At 43.4% G+C, this 22912-nt stretch overlaps 1 protein-coding gene across 2 annotated transcripts in view; it reads right to left on the bottom strand.

The window, feature by feature from the left end:
• The window catches only part of TARS1 (threonyl-tRNA synthetase 1), a 28666-nt gene extending 13884 nt beyond the window's left edge, over positions 1-14782 (bottom strand). Inside the window, exons 1-2 of one of the 2 annotated variants that reach the window (XM_066569030.1) lie at positions 14312-14782; positions 608-688 (exon numbers count right to left, since the gene is read on the bottom strand). In XM_066569030.1, the coding sequence (XP_066425127.1) occupies positions 608-688; positions 14312-14767 (537 nt within the window). In that variant the 5' untranslated portion in view covers positions 14768-14782. Of the gene's footprint in view, positions 1-607; positions 689-950; positions 1007-14311 lie in introns of those variants that run through there. The other variant, XM_066569029.1, reaches the window with a different exon arrangement.
• Positions 14783-22912: the final 8130 nt, after the last annotated feature.

Here is a 22912-nt window from a genome sequence, read left to right as displayed (position 1 = left end):
GAAATCTGTACCACTGTACACCTGTTCAATAAACTACATATGTTACCAAACAACTACACCATGTAATAAACTACACAAGGACAAAAGTCAACCAGAAAAAAAAATGTAAGTTCAACGTAAAGCAAGACTTTCTTATTAGGTGAAAAAGCTGAGGGAGCGCTCTAGCCTGAGCCACCCAGACAAGAACTGACTCCAGTTTAAACACGTGTCCTGACGTCAGGACCATCCGCCCGGGCACAGCCATGCACTTGGCTCACACCGCTGCTGACTGGCAGCGTGGGCTCACAGCGATCTGTGTTTACCCACCTCGAAGACAAGAGCACCTTAAGCAGCCTTTCTCCACCTCGGCGATGTGCTGCCTGCTTCCCGCTGCAAAGAGGCACAGGGAAAAGCATAACCTAACCCAGCTATGGGAATCTGAGCTCTTCTCCTATTACACCAATGCAACTTAACGTAAAAAGCCAACAACGGCACTGCAAGGCGCACTGTCGGAGGTGTAACTGTATCGCCTGATAAAACACCCCAGAAGGACAAACTGTAGCAATGTCAGGAGCGCAGCAACGAAGACTCCGCATGCTCCCACCCCCGCGGCCCAGGGGCTGCTCACCTCCGACCGCCCTCCATCGCCAGCCCCTTCCTTCATCTTCTTCTTCCCGCAGTCTGCCTTCTTCTCTTCCCCAGCACCCACCTGCGGAGGGCGAAAATCGTTTGGTCATGCCCCGGCAGTCCCTCACACGTAAGGCGCTCTAAGCCTCCCCTGCCCCGCACACCGCGGAAAAGACCCGACCTCCTCGTCCCGCAAAGCCCGCGTGCCCCCAGCTCCCTGCTCCTTTTCCTTGGGGCACACCCCACCGCCCCTCGGAGCTGGGGAAAGGCTGGGGAAGAGGCCCAGCTCCCCCGCCAGCCTCCTGCCGCCTGCCCGCGCTGCCGAGCTGCGGAGCAGAGCCCACCTGGCTGTCAGCGCCCGCCATGGCCGCGGAGCCGCCCGGGAAGGGGCGGGCGCGGCCCGGCGCAGGCGCCGCTCGGCCCGCGGCTGATGCAACCGGGGGCGGCGGCGCTGGCCCGGCCCCAGCGGGAGCGGGGCGATGGAGGCCAGCGGGCGGCGGGGCTGTCCGGGGCCGCCCTGGGGTGGTGCGAGTGAAGGCGGCCCGTCACGGGGTGCGGCGGCTGGACACAGCCCATGCTCTGTCCGCGCCCATGAGGGCAGCGAGCGCGGCCCGGCGCTCGCACAACCGCGCTCCGCTCGCTGTCGCGGGAAGAATCAGAGAATTGATTCATTGGAATAGATCCCCGAGATCAGCGAGTCCGACCTGTCACCGAACGCCACGTTGTCAAGTAGACCACGGCGCTAAGTGCCATGTCCAGTCTTTGCTTGAACACCTCCAGGGACGGTGACTCCACCACCCCCTGGGCAGCTTGTTCCAGTGTCGAATCACCCTTTCTGTGGAGAAATTCCTCCTAATGTCCCGCCTAAACCTTCCATGGCGCAGCTGAAGATGATCCTCTTGTTCTATCAGTTGTTGCCTGGAAGAAGAGGTGGATTCCCGCCTGGCTACACTCCCCTGTCAGGTAGTTGTACGGAGCGATCGGGTCTCCCCGAGCCTCCTTTTCTCCAAACACCCCCAGCTCCCTCAGCTGCTCCTCATCACACTTGTGCTCCAGACTCTTCCCCGGCTCCTTGACCTTTCTCTGGACTCACTGCAGAACCCAGGGATACCTCACTACCATTCTCCCTGACACAGATGTTTGATTAAGGATGGATGAGTGATTGGGAGTACTTTTTAAAATAAAATAAAAATCGGGTTCACCACTGTCTGATTTCATAGGAGAGGGGGAAAAAATATGCAGAAGAGATTCTGAGATGGCTGTGTCAGACTTGAACCGCAAGATCACCTGCAGCTGTCCCAAGGAAAGCCGGTGGCTTCCCAGCTCAGTGGCTTGGAAGCTACAGACACCTCTGAGAAAAAGATGTGATATTCAGGCTTGACTTTTACTCTGCAACCATCTTTCCCTCCTCTCCTGCTGCTTTTCCTCTAATAATGATATTTTCATTTAGGAAAGTTACTGTCTTGCAGCACAATCTCATGATGGCTGTGGACTCCCAGAGTGGCCAGTCCCAAGGCCTTACGTGTGTTTGGTAACCTTAGACATACTGGTATACCAGTGAACTCATCCAGTTTAAGCAAGATGTTCATCACCAGATTTCATGTTTTCAGGAAATCGTGGCACAACATCCTTACTTTGAAGAGAGTAAATCACAGGTCAGGTCTTGCCTTGGACTTCTGCTGCCTGCAGAGGACCCAAAACTACCATTCTGCCTCCTGAAATAGCTGCCTTCTCTTCATCTGCAGCAGTGATTGAGGAGTTGAGAGTGTCTTAAGTGTTCCCAGATGGATATCAGGGCACCTTATCCTCCATGGACTTAAGTGCTATGAGCCAAAGGTTCAGGGAAAAAAAGGATGTTTTATATAGCTTTCAAATATGTGGTTATGTAGCGGTGAAGGATGGTTGAAAGAATGTCACTGGGCCATTTCACCACAAATGTAGAAAATAATGCAAATATTTTAATCTATTTGTTAAAATATGAAAATGGTAAGGTGTAGTAAATAAGAACTTAAAGACAGAATCAGGCCTAGATCTAGATAGTTCTTTTGTGGTCTGAAAGTAAAGTATGAACAGCATAAATATTGGCAAAAACATTTACTAAACAGATAAATTTAATAATATATCTACATTCTTTTGTAGAAATACAATGTTTAGTAATACAAAGGGCATTTGTTTTATAATACTAATCTTTGTATTTGCCGGTCTCCTAAAATCTTTTTTGGGTGGACAAATTACAAGTGGCTAAGAGACACTGCAAAACTTATAGATAAATTATGTAAGGCCAAAATGGAACAAAAACGTGTACTGATGCTGTTCAAGAGAAAAAACAATTAAGTATTTCAAAAGCAATTGGGAAACTGTAGAACTTTCTCTTGTGCCAGAAGATGGCAGCAGAGAAACACGCTGATATGCTGAGACACAAATTCCGCTCTGCTCTTGGCTTTAGGAAGTAGGTTTTATGGCAAAAAGCACAAAATTAAATTAATGCTTCACTGACTTCGCTCTTAAACAGTGTAATTAATGATGTGCTTCTAAATTCAGCCTTACTCCAATAGTTTAAATTGATTTCAGTGTGCTTTAATGATTATCAGCAATGAATAGATGTTTCTGTTTCATGAGAAGTTTGTTAGGGAAAATACGGTCAGAAATTTCTAGTGGAATTGCAGGGTTACTTGGCTTATATTTCATTTAGGAAAACTAAAGATCAAAATGAAATCAAAATGCAAGTAAAGATTTAGAGCAATGAATGTAACACCTTTACACCGTTTACTTGCACCAGCTGCTCGAAGGAAACCATCTGACTTGTAATATAGCACTCACTCGGTTTTCTGTAAAATGTCTGGGTTTGTTCATATTTGTGTACATTAAATCAACTATATTCACTGTATCCAGTAATTTCACAAACTCTGAATTAATTTGAAAATAGAATTGTATGAATACCACCCATTTATGTTGAGGATTAAAAATATATAATTTGAATTCCAGGCCTAGTGGATTTCCATAAGCCCACTTCAAGCAAAGAGTTATTATCTCAAAATTAAGAAAACATACAAATATGAGAATCTCAGGTTTAAGAAATGAAATACTTTCATGCAGTTCTCTCTTGTATTAATTTCCCCTGGGCTAATGCAACAAAGCAGTAAACTTTTTAGAAGTCTAGTATAACAGTCTTAGAAATGTATATTCAGAAATTGGAAAATGTGTGAATGTAAACAAAAAAATAAATATGATATTTAAATATTGTGAAAATAACTGAAGCTCTGATTCAAACAGGAACATGCTAGGAAAATTAAATCTAAGCCATGACTTTTGATATTACTTCATATTTCTTGATATTGCTTGATATTGCTTGATATTGCTTCTTGATATTGCTTCTAGTGACTTATTATTAAAATACTAATGTTTTTAGGACAGCAAGAAAAATAACTGGTATTTCACACACAAAAAAAGGAGACCATTTTGGTTTGGTTCTATGTCCATGATGGCTTTGTGTACAGACACTATCGTTTGTAGTCTGGTAATCTTCATTCACCAAGAGGTTTGCCCAAATACTGGGCTTATTTCTGCCTTTTCCAGGAGAGATACACGCTCATGCATGCTAGGGAGAAAATCCTCACTAACAGCAGAAATCCCAGACCTTTTGTAAACTGAAAACACAGAGGCACAGAGACAGCCTCATCCCACCTCCGTTCCCCAGGATGCAGTTCCTCTCCACTTTCCCCTCTTACCCACTTCATACTTGCAGCAGTGGAGATAATACATTCAAATTACTCAGAGTCATTCAAATTACTTTGTTCTGTAATCATTCAAATTACTTTGTTCTCTAAGGCCAGGCAGGTTTTTTGAGAAGACCACAATAAGGGTGTATTTGGTAAAATGTAGGAGACAACCAGTTTCATTGCTCATAGTTACAGGTGCTGAGACCAGAGGTTACACATTCCAGGCGCAACTTCAAACCAGGGTTCACTCCATGACATCAGATGGGCATCAGACTTCTACTAGGAATCCTTAGGCCTTTTAAAGGAGCGAGATGCTGGGTGATTTTCTCTTCCCTCCCTCCCTGAATTTTTCTCCCTCCAATAAAACAAGATTTGGCTTTCTGCTTCTTCATAACAAACATACCAATTGTAACTCATGTCTCATTTGCCTTGCATCTCAATTTTACGCCTAGTTCACTTGGTTAAATGTTTTAGCACTTAGCATGTATAGCTGAGCCAGCAATATTTTGTCTCACATCATAAAAAGTAGTAGGTGTGCATGCACCCAAACAAACTCAGCTCTTTCCTGTTTTCTTTTTGTAGAGCTCAGACGTGTCATTTTGGAGGGTGCATTGTTAATCCATTTTTAATTGATATATCTAGGATTAAGATACTTTTCCAAACTCCTACTTTTAATATGAACTTCCCCTGCTTCACAGTATAACAGCAGATTCCTCCTACTCTATGATTCTATTTTCCAGTAGGATTTGCACTTAGAATTCTTGTTGTTTTCATTTAAAGCTTTGCTTTTGGATACTGCTCTCAGAAAAAGATGTGCTGTCTGCAGATGTGACTCCCACTCTGGTCTCCACTCTGTCTTATGAGTGGGCTGTGAGATGTGGATCCTGAGCTCCTGCCTTCCATTTCCTGTTTGTAAGTTATCAAACAGTGAGGCATCAGTCATTTTACAAGGAAAATAAAATGTTTGCTATTTTGTGTAGTGAGTAGGACGGATGATAAACTAAGAAAAAAATTAAAATAATGTGTCCTTTACTGTCTTTAAATATGACTGTCCTTAAATGTTAAAAATCACATTGGTATATTTTTTGCCAAACTTCTGGATCTTGGAAGCATCCTTGGTTTTTGCAACTAAATTAAAACTAGCTTTTACTTTAACTGAGTGTTTCACCAAGTTATTGCACTACATAAAATTTTTTTGGTTGTATATGTAATTTTTCAGAATACAAACTACTTTATTATTAAACTTTTGTTCTTAACCCCCCCCAAATTATTATAAAATATATAATATATATCGTATTATCTATTAGCTATTATCCATTATCTATTATATATTATATGTATATAGTATTATTCATTTTAGTGTGCATTTCAGAATTCAGAGTCTGAGAATGTGGGGTTTGACATTATTATTTGTAATAATGGAATTCCTTTTTTTTCTTACAGATATCACTGATAATTTTCCCCTCAGAATAACATTTTATTTTTCTGTAATGGCAGATCATGGATATGTTTATGTAGTACCTATACAGTTAGAAGATAAATTTTATAATTTCTAAAATTTAAGAAATAATTAGCACCAAAAAACCCCAACGAACAACCCAAAAACCCCACACCAAAAAAACCCTTTCTGATACTCTTACCAGAAAAAACACTGATTTTCACATTACTGAGATTGAGGTGTTTCTCCATGTTCTTTGTGGGCAAAGTCTTCTATGCCATGGTATGACATGGCACATGGAGCAATTTTCTACATAATGCCATTAGAAGCAGGAAATGCTGTTTCCAGTAATTTCCTGGGTACAGTCCATAACCTTTGATTTTCCAGACTCAGTTTCTTACTCCAGGCAATATCTGTCATACTCCATAGCACTAGAAATTATCTCCAGATACCGAGATGTGAAAAATGCTTGCATTATCTTCTGCTAAGGCTCCATCTCACAATTTTGGGAGGAAATTGCAGACAAGACAGGGAAGTCAGATATTGCATTCTAGGATTTTTTTTCTCTTTGACCATATTTTTCATTGCAGTAATGACCTAACTTCACACGCTTCCAGAAAAACTTATTTTATTTGAAAAGTCTGTTCTTGGTTTCTCTTTTTAGCTATGACTCAAATGTTCTGGTGATGTTCTCATTAACATCCCTTTTTAGTGATGTTTCATGGACACAATCCAGTAACATTGCTTCAAATAAAGGAACACATGAAAGCTGATGAAAAGAGGTACATCATAACTGTGAATTTTGTCAGACCTCTTGTGACAAGTTATATAAAAGCTTTTTTCTTTGTGTCCTTTTCACTTGGAAGTATTTGGAACATTACTAAAAATAATACTAAACTGGAAAATGATTTCAAAGTTTTATAACCACAGGGATAGAGGGCAGAAGGGACTCCATTCTTACTTGCTGGTTAGAGGAAAAAGATATTCCAAGGGGACATACAAAATTTAAATTATTCACAATGCACCTAGAAGAATAAGATGGGATGTCTTGGCAATAGCATGGAACAGAAAAACCAGCTCATCACTATGTTTGAAACATCTGCTCCATATGGAAGGACCACAACATATCTTTTCAGTCTTTTCTTTCCTAGACTAAGCAAACTTAATATTTTAATCTGTTTCAGGAAACATGCTTCCAGACGGTTCTTCCCTTCTCAGTCTGTGATTTTCTCAAAACAATGGTGCTTAAGACAAGCACAATATTCCTGTAGAGCAGAGAGAACTATGGCTCAGACCTGACATAGAGCACTTTATTTGATATGACAGCTCAGTATCGCTCACTTGCCTTCAGTTGGTGGCTTTTTAGGATAAGCAGCTCCATTCCATACTGTGTCCTGTCGTTCTCTACAATTCTCTGAACAGAAAAGCACTGGGCAGTAGCAAATTGTTTCTTTGATTTCAAACTACCTCTCCAGTTCATTGGTCATAGATTTTTAACATGTACTCTTTCCTCCCTCATTAATGACTTATGACTTTCTGGGCAAGAACTAAACACAGGGTAAAATCAGGGTAGAACCAGCTTGAAATATCCTCTAGTTTAGCACAGTTTCATTTAATCATGGAAGTATTCAGTAATTGATGCAGCCTATTTTAATTATTTTTGTTTCAATAAATTCATCTAGCTGCACTTGTCATTGCTCTCATGTCTCCCTGATGTCTCTCCATTAGTTTAGCATGATTCTGGCTCTGTCTTCTTGTGATTCTCCCTTACAAGGAAAGCACTGCATCATTCATTGAACACAGCCCATGTTGCTACATAAAGCTCTCCTTTCACATCGTAGGTTCAATCACTCCTTTAAAAAATGGCATGGTTTAATATTGACACCAAGGGTTAACCACAAGAGAAAGAAATACAGTAAAAGATATGTATTTTCTACCTTTATTTGTGTTTTGTATCACCTGAGCCTAATATGCCATCTCAGGTGCAGCTGCCTTGGGATAAGAAATTTGTTATTGCAGCTCACCTGGAGCTGTTTCCTCCACCAGAGATTATCACCCCCTCTAGCCTTTTGGCATTTCTTCATATGGATCCGCTCCCTAGTCTGGTTTTAGTGACCTAGTTTAGCAGAAACACCTTTTACACTCAAATCAGGCTGACAGAATGAGGGTAAATAGCAATTACACACACTTGTCCTGACATATCTGGAAGGACAGTAAAGTCTGGCAGCAGAAACCAGCCAGAAAGCCCCATTTTTCACATCAACTATTGCCAGAATGGGCATGACCTTAAGTCTTTTTTTTTGCCTTTTTTTTTACTCATGGCAGTCCTATTGATTGTGGCAGTTGTACACAATAACTCAATAGTCCTGCTTCAGCTACAAATTACTTTGGGGTCTTGCTCTTCTCTGTCCTATGTTGGACCAGCTCCCAGCTGCCTTTGAGAAAATTAAATTGACCAAACACATCTGCCTAAAAAGATCTGTCTGGTGTTAAAAGAAGAACAGTATAAGAATTAAGGTTGAAGGCAAAAAGAATTAAACCCCAATATTTTCTGTCCTTTTCTTAATGTGAAAACTGTTGGGAAAATTTAGGAGGAAAAAGGAAGTGAAGAATTGCTTACTTCTTCAGAAAGATGTCTAACTCCTGCTAACATTTCCACCACTGCATACGTTTGCTCTTTCTGTCTGCTTTGGCAACAAAAGACATGAGGAAATTTTTTTTTCACAAACACAAGGGATGCCTATGTCCTTTTGACCTTAGTCTACAAGTGTACATACAGGAGAATGAATTAAATATTTTCAAGCAGGTTTTTTGTCTGTGTGTGTATGATAAAAAGACTTATGCTGTCAGAAAGAGCAAAATATAAAACTAATGGAAAGAACAAGCAGGCTCTTAAGAAATACGTGACAAACTGCACATAAAGAATATTTCTTTATATTTCTGGAATCACTTTCCAGAGGTCTCTGTTATCAGTGTGCAAATAGAAGCCACACTTCCAAAAGGCCTTTCTCTCTCTGCACAGAACTTGAGGACACCTCCATTTCCTCTTGCTCTGCTTCTGTCAGAAGTGATCACTGCTGAGTTGTGCCTTTTAGCAGGAACTAGAACCTGTGAAGTACTGTTTGCTTTATTTTTTGAGCCCTTATCCAACTTGCTATGATTAAATTACATTAACTGATGTGTGAAATGGCCAGTTTGCCATTAATTGTAAGGTCTCCTTTTTTTATTTGCTTTGTTGTGTCTCTTTATTGACTGTTGGCATCCCACTCTGCTCTGCACTTTGTCTTCCTCCATCAACTCATCTGTTCCTGGAGCTTTTGTCCTCACTCAGTAATCTTATTTGTTCCCATTCCTGTGATGTGATGACAAATGACAACTGTGCATTCCACCAAGTCCATACATTAATTTTTTAAACCGCATTAGTACTTTAATAAAGTGGAAATTACAGAACCCATAAAGGACAAGTTTATTTAATATAATTTATTTTGATTTAATTAAATATTTTAAATATTTTTGTATCAGCTCAGTGGAATAAGACCTGTCAGTAGGATTAAAAATGTTTTTTCTATGCATTCCCTGTAATTTAATCATTAACTAACATGCAAGAGAAAAGACATACAGAGATCTCAGTACTAATTTCCACTAAGAAGTTCCTGTCTCTCATCTCTGGCATTTTGCTGCTCTTGTTTCAGATCTCTTGCTCTGCTGTGCTAACACACCCACAAACCATATCAATGAGTTGATTTAGTTAAAAAAATAATCCACATTTTGCCTCAGAGTACTTCTAAAGATCAATCAGTTCCTGGGGCGACATTACTGTGTAAACTGACACATTCTGCAGAGCTGAATATCCTGACAAAGCATAGATGTCTGGTTTCTTTATGTTGTGAGACTTCTGTTTCTCTTATATGGGAATGCATGTGAAAGTAGACTTTGGATTAGTTTCTGTCTTGAGATTACACATAACAGCAATGCAGCTCCTTGGCTGTCAGTGGTCTGGGATGTCCGATCCCAACTCTCTTTTTGAGGGACACCGTGATAGTATTTCTAACTATTCTTTTACAAGCAATATGGGTACATATTGTAGTGTTACTAGATCTCAAGCAGAAAAGATCTTTGCTCTCCAAAACCTTTAAAATCCTCTGGACAGAAATGCCATTAGATTGGTAAGGTACAGCTGGTGTTTGTATTTCACCACTCACTCTTTATCTCACACTATGATACAGCTGTTTGATGGAGGCAGATGCACATGAGGAGCAAGGTGGCCACCATCCTGTGCACTCCAGTGACCATCCAGTGCTGACCTATCTAAGACATGTGGAAATGAAAACAAAAATGAAAATCACAGGAACAACTTGGATCCAAGCCAATTTAGTTTAGTTAGATCCTTCTAATTTAGTTTAGTTGGCAAAAAAAGTCTGTTCTATACCCAGACATTATCTATATCCAGATATTGCCTCTAAATACAGAAACTGGTTGCCTGAACAAAGTAATTATTTTCTAATATAGTCCAGTCAGAAGAGGAAAGTGAGTTTAGCAGAGAGGCAGTATGACTTAAGGTAGTGTATAAGGTTACACTGTTAAAAAGAATGCAATAGTTGCATTTTTAATATTACAATCCTGACTACAAGTACTTTCAAAATAGGTAACGTAGGTAGACTTTTTAAAAGTGAAAATAATTGCAAAAACATCTTTCTTAGAAATTAAAGTTATCTGGAGGGTTGTGATGTCAACTTCTCACCATTATGTTCTTTCATAGGCTTCAGTGGAAACACAAGCGTTCTATAAACACTAATGAATAATGCAACTATTCTTTGCTGTGTAAAAAGTTGCATTTTGCCCACGTTGCATGTTGCATTTTGGCCATGTTGCACATTGCATTTTGCCAATGTTGCATGTTGTCTGGAGTGGCAGGCAGCAGAAAAGAAGAATTGTTCCTCCTTAAACATTCATGACAAGAAGTTTAACCTTTATTATTTCTGGAAAAGAACAGAGTGGGAGCCAGTCTTTTGCATCCTAGCATCTCATTCATAAAATAAAAATGACATCTACCTGCCTGCCTTTTCTTTCTGCTGTGAAGTGGAATCTGTTCAGATGGCAACAGTAACAAAGTGTTATTACTATGCATGTATGTATATCTATGTGTGTATAGATATATATATATATATCTGTATGTATGTACATCTATGTTTTGTGTGCATTTTTGTGACCTTGTCGTTCTTATATCTCCACAGAAGTTGGTGTCACAAGGAAAAAATAAATTCACATTTCCCTCTGGTTTTTTAGCATCAGATTGGCTCATCTTTCATGCGGCCGTATTTTCACCTGAAAACCATGTTGGTTTTTTACATAACAGACATGTATGAAGGTAAGGTCACAGAACACAAAAAGATACACAAGATACATCATGATGCATTTAGAAATCATTTAGGTGCATTCCAAAAGAGTATAGATTCCTTAAAATAAGAAGATAATAGACCTTGCAAAACAGGGAAAGAGTTTGCAAGTCTCAGTGCCTGGGTATATTTGCAGTATAGGCAATGGTAAAGCATTTCATCTTTTCAGCCTGTAGGTGGGACTGTGTTTTCAGCGAACTTATCTGTGAAAAAAATTCTGAACTGGCATCAGGCAGCTCAGAATGCTGCTAATGCTAGCTGGAGCGAGTCAAGTGATTCTTGACTTGTGTTTGAGTTATTTCTGGGGAGAAAATAGCCTGTGTCTGAAATTACTTTAGTCCTTAATGGGCTATTCTGAAATCTCTCTTCTCACTGCAGTCTGTGGGCATTCTGCCTGCTACAAATCTGCAACTGCAGGATTTGTTCCTATTAAAAAGCAGTTATGTAGCAGAAAAAAATAATGTCTGTGGAGAAATGTTGAATTTATAGCTATGAAAAATACTGTGAGTGAACTGATGATGGTTTATTAAGTGACATTTTGAATTGGGATTAACAAGTAAATTCTCATGCATAACTTCTTGGCTCAGAAAAATAAAAGGCCATCACAGGCTGGGATTCTTTTTTACAGAAACACTTCAGGCAAAGAGTAACAAAAATGTTTATAGCACTCTAGGCCCACAGAGACACCGATTCCCATAACAATGAATGCAATTACTCAGGTGAGCAAGAGCCACATTCTGTGGGGCAAATGTTTTTATGAAAACACTGAAATTGGACTCTGACACTACTACTGCAACACGCTACTGGCTAGATGCCTTTTGTTTCTTGATTTGCCTCATGCTGGCCGTGCTTCTCCCACTCTGATTCATTCCCAGCAGTACTCTACCTCACAAGGAGCAGCCCATGTAAAGGGGCAGTAGCCCTGTGATTTATGGGATTACTATCTCTTCTGTTGTGTTTACACAGCTTATGCTCAAAAAAGACAGCTAGGAGAGTATGGAGCTCACATGTAAAATGTCTTTTTCATGTAAAATGAAAAAGATATTCTGTTGGGGGAAGAAGGAAATCAAGAGAGATCCGACCAGATTTTGGTGCTGTAAACACATCTGTTGGGTCACCATAAAGCAATGACTACAAAGGTCAGCATTTCAAAATGTGTCCTAAGAAAATGTTTTTGCAAGCTTTGTGGTAAAGATGGCTGGTGTGTTGTATATTGTAACATTCTGCTTAATCTCCTCTATGTTATATGGAGTCATTTACAACAAAAAATGCCTAACATAACTTACAGCACAGGAACACACAAAACCAGCTTCACCAGGGTGGATGTTTATGTAATCTTCAAGAACACTCTGAAGTTTGATTCAGTAATCAAATAAAACTACGAGAGGCACATTTCTCAGAGACACTACCCATCTTTGAATTTCTGAGCTTCTTTATTTTACCGAGCCTTGTTAGATAAATGTTGATGATTATTTCTGTACATCATGTTATCTGCTGTTTTCATTCCACTTCTCCGTTGTAATTGCACAAGCGCTTTGAGCTTGCTTTATTTAATTGAGGCATCTTAAAGGTGAGCAGATGGTCACCACAGGAGTGCAGGTTTCCCATTCACAGCCTGCACAGCGAAGGCAGCAACAAAAGTTAAGTTTACACATACTGCCCTGACAACGACCTCTGTGCTGAACTAAACAAACCCCTTCTGTAAAGCCAGGAGCAGTTCTCTCCCCTTTCAAACACAAACCTGGCACTCTCTAGCAACCGTAAAACATCAAAAAGTACAGCCCTGCTCTGGCTTTCAGGATGCATGCTGCTACAGGGCACACAGAGCTCCACCGAGCACCATCCTTTAGGCTGTTGCAGTCAAAAAGCATCAGGTGCTCCAAGGCCTTTTTCACAAAACATCTTGCACATTTCACATCACTTTATTTCAGAAAAGGCTAACAAAAACTGAAACATAGCAGTTTTAAGCCAGTGAGTAGAACTCAACGGGGATGCTCCTAGGACTAGGCAGTGTTGTCGCAGTAATTCCAAAAGTTCTCTTTTTCCCAGTAAAATAATCTCAGACCTCTCCTTCATTGATGTTAACCTCTGTTGCTTGGGGCATGAAACTGTGTCTCTCCACACAGTGGGAAATGGCAAAACCCGGCATCCAGACTTCCTAGGCACGGGGGGCTCAGAAAGATCCCAAAGGGACACAGGCAGGGGCCACAGATCCGCTGTCAACTTCCCCGTTGGCTTATGCTGTGCACGGGCACCTTTCCGGGTGAGGAGATGGGAGCGGGGCAGCCCCGCTTGTGCCCTGACGCCTGCATGCCCTAGTGCTGATGCTGCAACCCCTCCTTCCCCAAATCCCCCAACCCTGCCGAGCACCGAACCCCCGAGCCCTCGGGATGCCTCAAAAGCCTTCCTCAAGCAGTAAAGGACAGCTTAAGCGGTCTGTAACAGCCCCCAAAGAATATTTAAGAAAAAAACGGTAGTGCAATGGGCTCCTTTACTCCCCGGGCCCGACCGCGGGGACTCGCTCGGCAAGGCAGCGCAGCAGCCGAGCAGGAAGGTAGGCGAAACACACACATGAGCGTTGGATGCGTGCGATAAGGACACCCCCCGCGCGGCCGCGGAGGTGTGCGGGGCGGGGGGGCCGCAGGGAGGGGCCGCAGGGAGGGAGCGCCCGGGCCGGCTCCTCCCTGCGCACAAACCCGGCCGCGCCGCGCCGGGCGTGCGGAGACGCCGCCGCCGCTCCCGCGCTACTTAAGCGGGGAGGGCGCAGCCCGGCAGCCCCGCGGGGGGAATCCGGCGTGGGGGGGAAAGTGATCATAGTAATAGTCGTCCATCTATAAGAGAACGAGAAAAGCAGAGCCGAGATGCTCCGTCCGTGACCCGCCAGCGGGGTGGGGAGGGGCAGGTTGTGAATCCGCCAAACACCTGAGAAATAAAGCACGACCGAACAATTTCGAGGCGGGCGGGGAAGGGGGGGGCGAAAAGTTTGCCGGAGCTCGGGCGTCTCCGGGGGGGCGGGCGCGATGCCGCCCTGGCTGCTCGGCAGCCTCTGCTGCGTGCTGGCGGCGCGGGCGGCGCTGGGCGGCGGCCCCGCGGGCGAGAAGGAGGAGAAGCTGATCCGGGTGCTGGTGCTGCTGCCGCAGGACGACGCCTACCTCTTCTCGCTGGGGCGGGTGCGGCCAGCCATCGAGTACGCGGTGCGGAGCCTTCGGGAGAGCGGCACGGGTCTGCCGCCCGGCTACGCCTTCCAGATCACCTACGAGGACTCGGCGTGCGGCAACCGCGCCCTGTTCAGCCTGGTGGACATGGTGGCCCTGCAGCGCCGCCGCCCCGACCTGCTGCTGGGGCCGGTGTGCGAGTACGCGGCGGCGCCGGTGGCGCGGCTGGCCGCGCACTGGGACGTGCCGATGCTGTCGGCGGGCGCGCTGGCCGCCGGCTTCGGCGCCAAGGGCGGCGAGTACTCGCACCTCACCCGCGTCGCGCCCGCCTACGCCAAGATGGGAGAGATGCTGCTGGCCCTTTTCCGCCACCACCAGTGGAACCGGGCCACGCTGCTCTACAGCGACAGCAACCCCGAGCGCAGCTGCTACTTCGCCATGGAGGGCGTCCATGTGGTCTTCCAGGAGGAGGCTTTCCACATGGCCGTGCACAGCTTCGACGAGACCAGCCGGCACCTCGACATCGACGACGTCGTCCGCGCCCTCCAGACGGGAGAGAGGGGTGAGTGGCGGCGGAGTGCCCGGCAGGGCTCCTCCGTGGCGTTCGGTGGCGGCTGGGGCGGAGGGAAGGAGCTGCGCGAGGGGAAGAGTCCCGGCTCGTCCCCGCCCGTGGGGAAAGCGCTGCGGTGCTGCGACGGCAGCCGAGGGGCCAGGCATCCTCCGACGGATAGGAACAGCAGCCCGGAGTGAAAACTCTGCCCACAGAGGTAGAGTTTTGCCTCCCGACGGCGTAAAGAGCGGTTTGCCCTAGGGGACCACCTAAGGGGGGCTTTGTGCCGTGGTGAGAAATCGGCTTTCTGCTGGCGGTCGGGTTTACCCGACATTATCCACGTCTGCGGGGCAGCAAATCTGTTGCTTACTCTCTGAGATTTTTTGCAGTGACGCTGTGTAAGTTCAGGGACTAAACAAAGATGTTTTCCTCTCACCCCGCTGTGCCTGGCAGCGGGAGACCTTTTCACGACTTCTGCCATTGGGAGCCCCGTCAAGTATCTCGTAAATAATAGATGCATTTAGGGGAAATGGCAGTTTCAGGGGATGTGTGCATGCGAAACACCTGAGTGCATGCCGTGATATTGTCACCAACAGTTAGGAAGAGACCGTGGAGATAAATGGCTTGTGAAACATCTGTGACAGTCAGGTCTGGGCTGGATAAACTGACTTTGCATCATGGAGCAGCAAAGCAAAGTGCTTTGGAACGTGCAGTTTTGTAGTTAGATGTGCTTTAAAGTGAGATATTGCCTGGCAATTGGTGGATATATGGGCTTATCAGAAACACTTTTCCTGTTAGAGGGTTTTAACAGCCACAGGGTTCCCCAGTAAGTCATGCAAAAAGAAAATATGTGTTCCAGGAGTGAACTGGAGGGTGAAGTTAAAGTCTTTAGGTATTTTCCAAGAAAGCCATGGATGTACAAAGCCCTTTGTACAATTCTTACATATCTTGCTGTAGAGTGTTAAAATAGCATCAGAATTGGATAGATAAAGATCATGCTGTGTGTGGCAGGCAGAACTGGTATTATGGTGCTGTAGGCTGTGGATAGAGCAGCCTTGTACTGCTGATGTTACGCTGCTGTGAAATCATTAACATGCAGGAGTGTGTGAGATAACTGAGGTCTACCAGCGTAGGGCTTTTAATTCCCTGTTCACTGAAGCAGGTGCTTTAAATAGAGCTTTTCTTTTAAGTATCATTTGGGAAAATATAATGAATGGAGAGAAATAAATGTGTCAGTGCTGGAGGAAACCACAGTGTGGGGAAAAATGCTTGTCAAGTGTGTGTGTGTGGCTTTCCTGATGCCGAAAGCATTGCAGCATGCTTACAGCAGGAAAAGACAAGTGTTCACCCCAGCCCCACTCTTCACACCATGCTGACGGTCAGGAAAGAGGGCTTGCTTTCAGCCTGGTCTGAAATCCTATGCTGAGCTGAGACATTTGATCTTTCACAATTCTTGCAGCTTGCAAATGACTGAACAGAAGCAGCCCTCTTCTTTCTCCCCATTGTGCCCTGTGGGGTCCCTCCATCCATCTCACCTCTTTATTTGTTCTCTGACTCCTGCCACTCAGGTGGGTCCCTCCAGCTTCCACTTGTGCCTTTCTGACCTTAAAGACTGACTGCAGGACTCACCTGGCAGATTCCTTTAGCCCTGCTGCTCATGGCATCTTTCAGATTACCACAATATTTTAAGAGTTCTACACCACGTGGAGGGTGCACCAGATGAGGTCTGAAGATCAGTCAAAGTCTTTATTTGCTCTGGGTACTCACTGGAGATTCCCCCAGCAGGACAGCAGGACTTGTGGGCAGCAGCACACTGTCCAGAGCACTTTCTAGAAATATTTTTGCTTGGTTGGTTTCCAGTTTTTCATGACTCCTGTGTCACACCTGCTGTGATACTGTCCTTGGCTCTAAGTCCTCACCTTCTCTAGCTTTCAAAGACTGCTGCTGTTTGGGGTCCCACCTGATTGGTCAGCCTTCACTGAACTCCCTGACTGGAAGTGGGCTTTTGAGCAGATACAGGATTCTTGCTTGAAACTCTCCCAGAGCTGGAACAGGAACTGCCCCGCCAGCTGTCCTGTGGGAAGCAGGACAGAGGCTGGCCGTGGGGGTGAGGTTGTTGCTGGCTGAGGGTTTGCACTGACCTCGCAGATGTCTGGGAGGAAGAGGCACACTCAGCCATTCACCCCAGGTACCAGGGACTGTGTGTTCAATGTGAAATGACTGAAGTCTTGGAGCCACAAAAAATAATGATGAAAATATGATAACTAAAGTTGTGCTTGTCTACAATTTGTTTGATTAGTAGTTCAGGCTTTTTTACAGACTCAGGTAAGCCTGCTGCAGAGTTCGTGTTGTAGGCTCAGGTTTACTGTAAGGTTCACAAATGCAGGCTTGTGATTAATCTATAAGCATGTAGTCCAAGGGATATGTGTAGCAAAGGGAACACTTATTCCTTTAAACTGGAATCAAACTCTAAAGTATTTTCAGGATGAGTCAATAATCCTAGTCAATAAATTCAGCATTTTAGTATTAGAATTACTGTGGTCTGTGTGTATTATGGTGGAGGGAGAATATTTTGTATGGGTTTGCACATACATGTTTGTACATACACAATGGTAAGGTACAGGTGCAGATTAAATACATAATTTACATTTTTGGAAGTTTGTGAGAAACATACCCTTGGCTTCTTTGCTTCAGAATCTTGAAATATGGAATCTTTGCTTTCCTGCTGGGTTAGAAACCCCTTCCAAACAGTTAATATTACTTCCCTTACATTCCTTTAGAGGCTTACAAAATACCATTTAATGTATGTTAAAGTAGTTCACCACACACTCTCTTTCTTTTATTCCTTTTGCCTCAACGTCTTTTATTGGTGTTGTGGGAATCCCTTTGATTCCATCTACAGATTACAGTTTTATGATAGAAGTGAATTACAAAGGCAGAGTCAAGGAAGAATTGGGAGGGCAGCAAGGAAACATTTCAAAAGGAAATCTCTCACCTATACTGAAATTAAGAACAGTAAGACAAATTCATTCCTGATGTGCATCTGGAAAATATTTGGTCCAAATTTTATTGCAAGAAACTTTTTTTCTTGTTCGTTTTCCTTCATGCTAATATTCTTCACAATGATCATGAAATATGTCTTGCTCTGTTGCTCTGGAAATTATTATATTACTCTGCCATCATCAGTAGGACAGAGCTATGCATGGTATAATTCTCCTGAAGCGAGGGGTTGTACTGAATATGACTCATCCCAGCGGCACATCTGGAGGCTTATGCCTGTGATGGCATCCAACCAGAAAGGCGATGGGAGAAGATTCATTGTGTGCGAAAAGATTTGGCCTGTTTGGCGTTTTCATTTCTTATAATAGAAAACACTTCCACCCAGAAGAGCCGAATGTGGTTTTGATTCATTTTTATCGTTGGGTTGAAAATATTTGCGTACATTATTGCAGCTTTTGAGTCCTGCCATGCGTGATGGCGTTCTTGGAAACGTGTGTGCAGATGGTTTTGAATCACCCTTCTGACAGGATCTCTTATGTCTCTGCTTTAGGATACACTCCTGAAGCACACTCTGATAAAATACTTTGCTCCTCCCTCTGATATCAGGATCTTCATACCTGTAGTCTTGCAAACCGGTGTAAAAGCTTGTAGTGTAACTTGCTCTGTGTGGGAGTTTTGTCCCCGATGTTGAAGACCTCACCTGTTGGGATTCTCCTTTCCTTTTGCAGACGCAAAGAATAGCAAGGGCAGTAGTCCCCCTGCCCAGCAGATCTGGGAAGAGACCTAGCAACCATAATCATCACAGTGGGGGTCATGGTGCCCACACAGGGGCACACCTGTGGGCTTGTAGGTCTCGTCGTAGCAGCAGAGGCTCTGCTTAGCTATTGGCCCATGATAAATGGGGCCCTGTGGTGTTTGTACCCACCTTTAATCTTCATGCTTATAAAATGGTGCTTGGTTTTTCCATTTATTAACATTAGGCATCCCATCAGAGGTGGTTGCTTAGGCTTATTGTATGGTCTTTGGAGAGGAAGTCATGTTCTGGAAAGATTCATACCACTGTTCCTGCTGCACAGGTGCTGCTCTCCCTTAAGTGCAGAGAGGCAGCAAAATCTAGGTCAGGTACCTATATTAGGTACCTGAGGTGTAGGCAAGTTCAGTCTACATCAAACTGTTCAATGGAATGGAAATGGTAAGTCATGGTATTTCCATCTTTGTCTTATGTCTGCTTAGAAATAACAACGTAAGCTTGTGATTGTGGTCTAGTCTACAAATACATGTAGGTAAAGGAATTTGGAGCCAGAATTCTGCAGGGGTAAAAACCCAGATCACACAGAGGACCTATTTAATTATCTTCAGAGGAGACAAGGGAAGAGGAAGCCTTTCTGTGTTCACTACCTGTCTTGTCAGCTCTTTAGGAAATCAGCTTTTTTTGCAATCTGTGTTTTCATGTTTGTTGCAAAACTGTGAGGACAGCTGGGGTCAGTGTCTCTGGCAGCATTCTTGCTTCACATGCTGTTCTCTGAAGTTCTTGAGCTGCTTCTTATCTATATTTCTTATTTTTTTTCCAGTTGTAATCATGTGTGCCAGCGGTGACACTATCAGGAACATCATGCTGGCTGCTCATCGACAAGGAATGACCAATGGGGACTATGCTTTCTTCAATATTGAACTCTTCAACAGCTCATCATATGGTAATGCTTTTCTTGCCCAAGTGTGTTGCAAAGTCTTTTGTAACGTGGTAGTATTTTTAGATTTGTTAGCCTCAAAACATGCAGCACTGAGTCCCAGAAAACACCACTGTCTCTCCCTGTTGTTGCAGTTGTCTTCCACTTGGGCTATGGTGTTGCAAGAAATAAAACAGACCTTGTGGCTATAGTTGCTACTGGGTGGGTAACAAGATGCCAAATATGCTACAGGGATTACTTTTTGGGGAAGTCACACCAGGCAGAGACATTGGTTATGGTGTGGGTACCCCATTCTGCAGTGTGTGTGCTCAGGTCTGGGTGACTTTCACTGTGATCTTTTGATCACAGACTCTGTCTGCAAAAATATTCAGCCATGCTGCATTAAAGGGAAAGCTGTGGATAGGACACAGGCAGTCCAAATTTTCTAGAGCAGAGTGAATAAAAGTGGCGGTTTACACCCATAAGTAAAAGAAGTCATTTTTGTCAAACTAAAATATTACTTCAAAATGTAAATTAAATGTATTTTCTTTTTGAAATATACCTAATATACCTGTATGCCAAAATATAATTGTAACTGCATGTTACATCAGTGCATGGCAGGGACTATACCTGCTCTCAGCTGGTGCAGCTGTCTCACCTAAATTCTAAGTAATATTGGAGCTATGTGTTTGCTGAGATCAAACATCAGGTGGCTGAAGCCAGGGCAGGTTTTGTTGAAGTATAAGGAGCAGATTCTTTTGCAGATGTAGAGAAAATAATTTTCTCTGTGCAGACTTCTTTAAATAACCCACTACAATAAGAAATTAATTTCAAGTTAAAACCAAGTGGAAGCTGAGAAAAAAGGTGAAGTGTGGGGGTTTTCTTTCTTAAAGCTGCAAAGGCTGAACAACAGAAACAACTGAATTTAAAAAAGGATGATTTTTTAAAATTAATCTGTTAACTGGAAGTTCTTCTGCATAAGCTTTCTGTTGCTCATCTACTACCCCTGAAATTATTTCACAGTAAACAGCACTGTGTGACACCCTGTGTAATGAAGGTATGAAACTGTATAAATTCAGAGGTCTAGATATGTACAGAAGTACAGATTCTGCTACGTATATCAAGATTAGCTAAAGAATGCCAAATTTTTCCAGATAAGAAGTTAATCACTCAGATATCTAAAACATGAAGTTGTAGATCAAGATCTAAGCCAATGTGGGAGCCTCATTACCACCCTCCTTTGCATCACAGGTAGTCCAGCCTTCTTGTAGCTTTTCTGAGGGATGAAAAATGCCTGGCTTCTGATGTAGTGTAGTTAGAATGTGGCATTTCCTGACATTTGTTTTAAACCAATTTTCTGCTTGTGGATGTGTTTCCTATGTAGTGGGAAATGATTGTGCATCAGAAGTTGACTTTTGCACAGATGGACACTGCATATGAGAAGCAAACACAAGAGAAATGTAGAGAAGTTCTTCCAAAAATCCTTGTTCCCAGTGCCTGGAGATACTAAGTTTTGTGTTTCATAAAACCTAAGAGTGGGTGTGATTGGGCAATTGGCACTGTCTCTGTGTTCAGATGACTTTATTGCAGTTTGTTGTTGCCCTCTGTTCTGAATATTTCTAATTTTTCAGAAGACCAGGCTTATTAAATGCCAAGACTGCAATAATTGTACACAAGTATTGTAACAAGATGACCTCCCACAAAATACTCCGTGAAGGAATTTAAATATGTAAATTATTCTAGGAACGCTGTTATGCAAGTGAACCTTCCCCAGTCCCAGTGTTGGGATTTAAAGAAGGAACACCTATAGTGTCCAGGACAGAAAGTTACATTCTACTAGCACCACCACTTTTTTTTTAAATTTTTTTTAATGTCTCTAATCTCATGCTTTTTAGCTATGTCCATTTGCAAATGCAAAGCTATCACTAAGCCCTCTGTGCTGTAGTCTCTGATGCACTTCTTGAATCCAGCACCTCCAAAATGCAGGTGCCCAGCTGGAGCAGAAGCTGTTCAGCTTTGAGGCATCTGCAAGGCTTGTACTCTCTTTTGGGAAGGTAGCAAGATGTGCTTGCTTACAACTGCCAGATGTGTGTTTCCTTCTCTTTGAAAGCAGTGGAGAGGTCAGGTGCAGGCTCTGCAGGGGAGAGTGGCCAAACCAGACAGTGGGATGTGAGTTGCTATCCAGTGTCTCCACTGGGTGTGATGAATATGGTTCTGTGTAAGTGATTTTGACCTTGTATTGGGAAATAAATCCCTCAAGCAAGGCATATGTATCTAGAGCTCCTTCCTAAAAAAAAAATTAAATCACTTTTAAAAAATAGCAAAGTTCCTGCTGTGTCTAAAGATTACAGTCCTAGGTGGTGTTGGGCTGTGGTAAATAAGGCTTTCCTAGGGTTGACAAGAGGTGTGGGAAAGGTGCTCCTGTGTCTCCTCCCTCCTCCTGTCTCCTGTGTCTCCTGCTCCTGTGTCTCCTGCCTTGTGCGGGGACTGACAGGAGCAGTCCTGGACCCAAAAACTGCAGGAGAAAGGGTTTATCCCCCAGAGAAGTGCAGGGTCTCTACTCCTTCCCTTGTGCTCTCTGAGGAAGCAGAGCAAATCTCCAGTTAAGTCCCAGCAGTAGTGCTAGGAGGACAAAAAGCAAGCTCTGTTTACCTGCTTCATGTGCAAGAGTTTGTTCTTGCAGCTGTGTGATGCAGCTGGGAAGCACTGTGCAGGGAGCACCATGGGTTTTTTACCTGTACTCCATCTCCCTTAACATCCCTACAACTTGCTTCTCCTTGTCCAATGACAATATGGTCCTCAACACAAGCAAAATACCCACATCCTCTCTGATTTCAGGTTCAGTTGTGCCTCCAGGTCACCTTGGGAATTTAGCATTACTTTTGTCTTGGCTCATTTAGCCGTAATGGGGTTTGTTGCTGTTGTTCAAAAAATAAAGACTGTCTAGCTTTTAATTACTTGTAAACATTTAAAGGCTCACTGCTTAGGGCTACCATTGTTCCCTCTAGCCTTTTTTAGTTATCATTTACATAAAATAGTATAAAACCTGCTCCAGAACAACATGAATCTTTCCACTGACCTCCTGAGGCTTTGGATCAGGATCTCAGGGCCTGCTAAGGCCAGGGTATATTTGTAAGAAGGACTTCTTTCCTAATAAAAAACCAATCAGCTATCCTGCTTTTTAAAAATGTGGTTTCTTTACTGGTGGTCTGAGTTAAATTGTTCCCTTGCTGTGACACAAAACACGTGTAAATACAGCGTAGGCGCAGGATTCCATTTTATTTCTATGTATTCCTTTCCCATTAAAAACAGGGCTGGTCTGGCAGCCATGGCACACATGGTTTTGTCCTTGACCACAGTGGGAGAGCTGCACCATCTGCC

Source organism: Molothrus aeneus, chromosome Z, assembly GCF_037042795.1.
Source record: "Molothrus aeneus isolate 106 chromosome Z, BPBGC_Maene_1.0, whole genome shotgun sequence".
NCBI lineage: Eukaryota > Metazoa > Chordata > Aves > Passeriformes > Icteridae > Molothrus > Molothrus aeneus.
The sequence above is the reverse complement of the archived record's forward strand: the minus strand, read 5'-3'. Positions and strand labels throughout refer to the sequence as shown.